Raw genomic sequence first — 7,192 nt, forward strand, 5'->3', positions numbered from 1 at the left:
TACTTTCATAATACAATTCAATTCAATCAATCAACAATTAATAAAAATTCTTCATCTTTTCTTTTCCTATTCTTTCACAATTTTACCAAACATCCGATATTTTTGGTCAAATTTTCTCTAAAAAAATAAGTAAACTCGGTGGCAGATGAGATAACTAAGGTCCATGCTAGAAATCATCATAGTCATGTGAAATGGCTGAGTCCGAATGAGGACATGCAGCGAATCTTTGTTCAAATTTCAATAGCTTCATCATTTTTGTTAAATAAAAAAAAAAAAAAAGAAAGAAAAATACTAAAAGGCACAAGAGCAGACTAGCAGAGCGTGATTTACTAACTCATTACTCATCTCTTTCAATGTTGCATTTCAAGAAGGGCGAGGCAGTGGAGGCCACCCACCCTAAAAACCCAGACAACCGTAACCGTCTCTACCCTGCATCCGTTCTCCGCGCCACCAACAATAACCGCCTCCTCCTCCAGTACCACACTCTCTTCTCCGACCACCCTCCCAACAACCCCCTCCGCTATTCACTCCCCCTCTCTTGCGTCAGGCCCAAGCTTCCCGACCTCCTCAACCCCTGGTTCAAGGTTGGCGATCCCGTCGACGCATACTGCCACTCTCACGGCGGCGCTGCCTGGTGCTCCGCTACTGTCGACGATATCCTCGAGAACTCCAGGTATGCGGTGTCGTTTTGGGATGAGAAGGGGAATGTAAACACGGAGCGTGCGGTTATTGAACAATGCAGGATGCGCCCTCACCGTGAATGGGTCCATGGATACTGGGTCCCACCTCTTCCGTCTCAAATGGTTCTCATCGCTCTTTTTCCTAATTTCACATTCTATTTCTTAATTTTAGTGGATCGTCGATTCTGAAGCTTTGTTTGTGTTTGATTATGCTTTTATCAGAGATTCTTATCTGTTTTATATACAATGCAAGGAAAAAAGCTTCTATTTTTGGAACTTAAACCCTGTTAATTATTATTATATTATTAAATAATAGTATAATAATTTGTTATTTATTTGGTTGTATGTATATTGTTTGAAACGATGAGTACAAGTTGCTGAATAAAATAATTGCCTTCTGGTGTTAGAAGAGCTTGTTAAGTCAGACAAACCAATGATCTTTGATCAGTATTCTATAATGTAAATGTTGACTTCGCCAAGTTACTTGCATGGATACATGCATGCTATTTCTAACTCATGTAAGGATGGAGTTTCCTTTAAACAAATCAGATAGTTTGTTCACCATGTAAAAAATAAGTTGATAATTGGACCACATGGGTTTCTCTTTCTTTAGTTTGGGGGAGAAATACATATTTGTTCACTGAAAATAGTTCTTGTCATTAAACACCCTTGTTCTCCAATCGTGGTTTGGTATATGGGGATGTATTTGTACAAAAATAAAAGTGAAGTAATTAAACTGGAAGATAATTTGACTTCCACAGCAGTCTAAGTTTCTAATTCCATTGTTTTTAGGATAACAATATCCAATATACATCAAGCAAGCCAAAGAAACTCAAAGCTGACGAAACCTATAAGGTAAGCTTTCAATGTTTGAAGTGGCTGAAGTTTACTGTGTTATGCATAGTTCAGTTGTGTTCTTAACAAGTTACAACTATATGCATGTCTACTCACTCATGCATCTTAGGTGCCAAGGTTTTACTGCTTGAGAATGAATTCTACTTAATGTTGGCTCTATGATTTATTACTTGTATCATACTGTCCTGTAGTATTTATTGTAGTCATGTTGTTGGAACTCACTAGAGATAAAGTCAAAGGGCATGGCTATGAGCACCCTCGGCTTTGTTACCACTGTAAGGAAAAAGTATACTCATGAAAATATGTGTATTAGCATTGCATGATTCATCTATCTTGATTATATTAAATTCTCTTTGAATAATTCATAGCATCTGGCATAATACATTCGGAATTGTTTGTTTATTACGGTCCAGGTTATTACAGACAAGATCAAAAGGAGATGATAAGCTGATCTGATCTTGTGAATTGTCCTTTGTTTCAGTTGTAGCTATGGGTTACTCGAAAGATAAACCTATAAGTACAAAAAAAAAAAAAAAATCAAACTCATTACTTGGATAAGATTATCTCTGTTTATCGAGTCAAGAATCGACAGAAGAGCATTATTTAAGCTCAAATATCAAGAAAAAATTGTATATATATTACGTGTGAACCTTTGTTGAAACTTGAAAAGGAAAGTAAGCTAGTGGTTATGTAAATTTCTTTTCTGGCATCTGCTATGTTATTCTTCATTGAGGTTGGTTTCTTTAGTAGGGAATCCATGATACTATTCATCTGTAATGGTTTCATAAGGGAAATATTTATTTTCTGGCTACGCTGTTATCTATTCAAATCGACATAAATTGTTGTATTACATGTTTGTTAATTTACGTAAACTCGAGTTGCAGGAGCAGCCACCTGAGATGGTGTCGATGACGAATACAGGAAATTTAAGATTTAAGATCAAATATAGCAGGAGACCATTAAAAGAGTCAAAGTTTAAAAAAGGCAGAATGGTGGAAGTCAGGGATGAGGATGAAGGTTACAAAGGTGCTTGGTTCGTTGCTACTATTGTTAGCTCAGTAGGAAAAGACATGTTTCTTGTAGAATATAGGGACCTCTTAGCAGATGATGGAACTCATCAGCTCTTGCAAGAAGTCGTCTATGAAAAATTCATAAGGCCCTGTCCACCTGAAGTTCCCTCTGTTAGCTCTTTCAAACAGTTTCAAGAGGTTGATGCATGGTATAATGATGCTTGGTGGGAAGGCGTGGTTCTTGCAGTGGTAAATAGCAGCGAGTGTTTTGTTTCTTTCATGCACAACGATGTTTTGAGATTTGAAAGTTCCAAGCTAAGACCTCACCAAGACTGGTTTGATGGAAAATGGGTCATGGCATCTAAGGTAAAAACACTTAGAACCTTAAGATTTTATTTCATGTATGTTTAATAAATACAAACCTTGTGTCAACTGTTCATCATTATAGTTTCTGGAATATAGTAACCAGTAAGTTCTGTTTATAGGGGAATGTTTAAATTATCTGACATAATTGTGATTTTAAAATATCAGGGGTCAAGAGAACTGACAAAGAAGTTTGGAGATGTGATGTCAAAAGCCAAGAATCTCACTGGTAATAAAATAATCTTGAAATGTCTGAAATCTCTCGAGCCAGAGCCGGAACAGATGCCAAGAATTCTAATGTCAGGGTCCAGGAACAGCAGCATTCAATTTGCATCGCATTTATATAAAGGTGCAAAGGTAGAAGTCAGGAGTGATGAAGAAGGTTACCAAGGTGCCTGGTACACTGCCATCATTGTTAACTCTTTACAGAACGGCAAGTATGTGGTGGAGTATCTCACCCTGAAAACTAACGACTTAACCGAACAACTGAGAGAGGAAGCAGATGCTTCAGATATCAGGCCAGTTCCACCAGACATTCAACATCGCCATCGCTATGTGCTGCGTGAATGGGTTGACGCTTGGTATAACGACGGATGGTGGAAAGGCCAGGTATGCGGTTTCGCTTGCTTCAGGTATAGTGTTTACTTTTGGCCTACAAAGGAGCAGCTGGAATTTGAACATTGTCATCTAAGGCCTCACCAAGAATGGATTGATGGAAGATGGGTACATGCTTGATGCTCCTTTGGTACAAGGCCGTTAATCATCACAATGTGTTTATATTTACTTATTGTGCAGGCAAATAAGAATGCACCTTTAACTTATTCTTGCTTTTTGTCTGTTCATTGTGCAGTCCTTTCTAACTTCTAATTGTTTCCTTATTTAGTTATTTTAGATACTTTTTGTTGATCATGGATCTCTTATTAGGCTATAACATAATGTTAACTGCAAGGCTTTTTCTCACATGTATATAGTTCATCTTGCGCCATTCTTGCTTATCTTTCCCTCATGTCTTTTGGCTTTATATTCAAGAATTCATGCTTATTGGATTCTTTTCTGATGCATGATATAGCTTTGATTCTCTGTTCTTTGAAGTATTTGATGCAGCTATTCTTTAACAAATTTTGAGACGAATTTTCTACTTGGTATTACCTATACCACCCTGGTGTTAAGTGCTAACTGCAATGACAACATTTTTTTTTAGTGTGAGATCCATTTGAGATTACTCCTGTCCTGCATGCTTGATATATCTCTTTATTATTTTTGTATATATGTCCCAACATGACATCATTCATTATGATTGTATATATTGGGCACGTGTTTTCCTTTTTCCAGATGAATTGAGTATATGATTTGATTATTAATTAGTAATTAGCAGCCAACGCTGCATTATTGTTTAGTCAATTATTGCTTACAATCTTCAAACTCACTTGTTTGATTTACTGTTTGGAATTGGCAAAAGTGTATCACCTTAAATTTTTAACGGTGTGATGAATCATTTGATAGAAAATGGTTGAGAGACTAATATGATGTATTTTTTTTAATTTTATAGATGTAATTTGTACAATTGAAATCTTGAAAAATATTTTAGATGAATATTCTTATACTATTCTTTTTTCAAATCTGCTCCCATTTTGAGTAGGGGTGGAAAAAGGCCAGGCGGCCTGTCAGGGGCCTGCAGCCTGGCCTGTGTTTGGCCTGGCCTGTTATAAAATAGGTACAGGCTCAGGCTCTTTTAAAAGCCTTAATACATTAATAGGCCAGGCCCAGGCTCACTAATTGGCCTAATTAGTCTTATAGGCCTGTCTGGGTCTGTTAAAATATAATTAAATATATAAATAATTATTTATTATTAATAAAATTATGAGATATTTTAAATTTATTATATTTTATTATAAATATTTTTGTATATTTTAAATATGTTAAAAGTTTAAAATTTTTTACAAATATTAAATATATGACATATTACATATAACTATTTTTATTAAAAAATAATTTTTTTAAATAATATTTTTATTTTTGTAAAAAAAAATTAGCAGGCCTTTTAACAGGCTTCAGGCCAGGCCAGGCTGAATAACAGGCCAGCCTAGTACTTTATAAAAAGCCTATAACAGGCTGCAGGCCAGGTTCAGGCCAATCAACTGTATGACAGGTCAGGCCTGTTAAGAGCAAAGTCTGACCTGGCCTGGCCTGTTTCCATTTTTGAGTCAAGAGATAGATAAATAGACTTGGAAATTCAATTTCTACAATAATTTTTACTAGGGGATAGTGGTCCTGCTTATGGGGTCAAATTAATCGCCCGTCACACTGTGGGAGCTGGCCATGCTTCTTTGGACTTCAATTAAATCGAGAAATAAGTTTGATTGTCCATCTTTTTTGTAGAATATATATCCCGACATGGGGTTTGTAAATATGTGATTGTCTGATAACGAGTAAGAAATATCCGTCTTTCTGTCAAATAGAAAAGCTTCTTTCACTCCATTCCCATGTGACTAATTTGAAAAACCGTTTTAGGGCTTAAATGTATAAAAATAATTTAACACAAATTAGATTATATATATAGTTGCAGCTTAATAGAACGAGATAACGGATAAGGAACTAGTATTAAGTAAGAAATGCATCTTGTCTGTCGCCAAGAACTACAAATGTTGGCAGTGACCCTTAATTTCTGATTTTAACTCTTATGCTAAGTAACATAAGGCACATATTTCACATTTGTCCCTCTAGAAGGTTACGTGAAGAAATGGAAAGCAGACAGATATAAAAAAATAATGACTTGTAAGCATATTCTAAACCCAACAAATATTGCTCAGCATATTCTTTTGTTGTGCACCTCAATCTTTTACAGAGGTTCACTAATTTCTGAGATACTTCTACCAATAAATCATTAAAAATATACATTAACATTAGCATAATCCAATGCACAATCCATTCTACGATAATAATAATCATACTACTACTACTACTTTATTCTTGTTTTTGTTTATTACTCTCTCTAATTCACAATAACAAAGAAAGTAACTAACTTTATAGTTTGAACATTCTCCACCATTTGTCTTGCTTTGCTTCTTCTATTGCTTCATTTCCTGCCATGAACAATGAAACAGGAAAAGACATAGACAAACCAACTAGTGACTTGAAAGTGATGACAGGCCCCTGTTGTGATCCTTCTTCCCCTTTGACATGAATCTCAGTCAAAGTGAACCAAAGCAAGAAATCCTTGGCCTTCACGCCAGTGAGGTTCTTGATCTTGTTTGGCTCAACATGTGCAGTGACAATTGTGTCATAGCACACAACTATGTTGTGTTTGTCAAACTTGTGCTCCTTTTTCTCCTCAAGCTTGAGCCAAACAAAGCCTTCTTCTTTGACGTAGCCGCACTCCTCGATGTCCTGAATGGTTAGTAGGCCGTCCGGTAGGCCTATTTCGGCCAACAACAGAGAGAACTTCTGGCGACAAACTCGGTCGCCATAATACATCTCTGCCTTGGCCTTAATCTCCTCTGTTAACAGAGACATTGTATTGTGATTGGAATGTTGTTTGATGGATTGTGTGTGTAGTAGGCAACAAAAGGGTGCAAGTGGGTTGCCTAGCAAGTATTTGGAACTTGGAAGGGTATATACCTTGTAGGAGCTGGGAATTTGTAGAAAAAAGTGTTTATAGAGCATATGCAAGTTGGCCTAATTGGATCCTTCTTCTATTAGTTCTTTTTCTTTTTGGGTTTGAGGATCTTTCTTCTCTTTTGAATAGAAGGATCTTTCTTCCTTAAAAAGCCCTTTGTCACCAACTAGGCCATTAACCTTCGACCCAAACCAAATATGGGCTATTATAAATCTAATAAAAATTGTTAGTTGAGAAGAAAAAAATTGGTAAGTATGTGAGGAGTGTGTGGGTGTATATTGTATACTTAGGATTGGGGGTTATCCAATTCACCGACCAAAAAAAAAAAACATGTTTAACTAAATTTTTATCTAACGACTTTTAATTATTAATTTTATATAAAAATAACTGCACATGAGTCTCCAATTGAAAAATATTCTACCTCTAAATTGTTTTTTTTTTAAATAAATCGATTCTCACATAAGACTATTTGTCTATATAAAAGAATTATGCTTGATTTGGTAAAACTTTTACTTTTCAAAAATAGCTTATAAAAGTTAGTTTTTTAAAAGTTGTAACATTTATGTTTGATAAATTAAATTAAAAATGACTTTTAATAAGTACAAGCAATAACAAGTATGTTTGCTAAAATAGTTTTTAAAATTTAAAAATACTATAATAGACATTAA

The 7,192-nt window shown here is 35.4% G+C and overlaps 2 protein-coding genes across 3 annotated transcripts; one reads left to right on the plus strand and one right to left on the minus strand.

The window, feature by feature from the left end:
* Positions 1-206: 206 nt before the first annotated feature.
* Positions 207-3,865, plus strand: LOC112741613 (protein AGENET DOMAIN (AGD)-CONTAINING P1-like). Of its 2 annotated transcripts, none has more exons than XM_025790632.3 (4): positions 207-803; positions 1,473-1,535; positions 2,426-2,911; positions 3,077-3,865. In XM_025790632.3, exons 1-4 carry the CDS (start codon positions 354-356, stop codon positions 3,641-3,643), a joined length of 1,566 nt encoding a protein of 521 aa, XP_025646417.1. In that variant the 5' UTR covers positions 207-353; the 3' UTR covers positions 3,644-3,865. The 2 variants fall into 2 exon arrangements, with proteins under 2 accessions (XP_025646417.1, XP_025646416.1); XM_025790631.3 differs by having other exon boundaries at positions 210-803; positions 2,420-2,911.
* Positions 3,866-5,666: 1,801 nt separating this feature from the next.
* On the minus strand, positions 5,667-6,640 carry LOC112740273 (uncharacterized). Its single transcript, XM_025789042.3, has one exon. It carries the CDS (start codon positions 6,569-6,571, stop codon positions 5,933-5,935), a length of 639 nt encoding a protein of 212 aa, XP_025644827.2. The 5' UTR covers positions 6,572-6,640; the 3' UTR covers positions 5,667-5,932.
* Positions 6,641-7,192: the final 552 nt, after the last annotated feature.

Source organism: Arachis hypogaea, chromosome 14 (genome assembly GCF_003086295.3).
Source record: "Arachis hypogaea cultivar Tifrunner chromosome 14, arahy.Tifrunner.gnm2.J5K5, whole genome shotgun sequence".
Taxonomy (NCBI): domain Eukaryota; kingdom Viridiplantae; phylum Streptophyta; class Magnoliopsida; order Fabales; family Fabaceae; genus Arachis; species Arachis hypogaea.

Excerpts from the sequence above, each read along its gene's own strand:
- LOC112741613 (XM_025790631.3), top strand. The coding sequence starts at position 354 with ATGTTGCATTTCAAGAAGGGCGAGGCAGTGGAGGCCACCCACCCTAAA. Across the intron at positions 1,536-2,419 it reads AAGCTGACGAAACCTATAAG|GAGCAGCCACCTGAGATGGT; the intron begins GTAAGCTTTCAA and ends CTCGAGTTGCAG. Across the intron at positions 2,912-3,076 it reads AATGGGTCATGGCATCTAAG|GGGTCAAGAGAACTGACAAA; the intron begins GTAAAAACACTT and ends TTAAAATATCAG.
- LOC112740273 (XM_025789042.3), bottom strand. The coding sequence starts at position 6,571 with ATGCTCTATAAACACTTTTTTCTACAAATTCCCAGCTCCTACAAGGTA.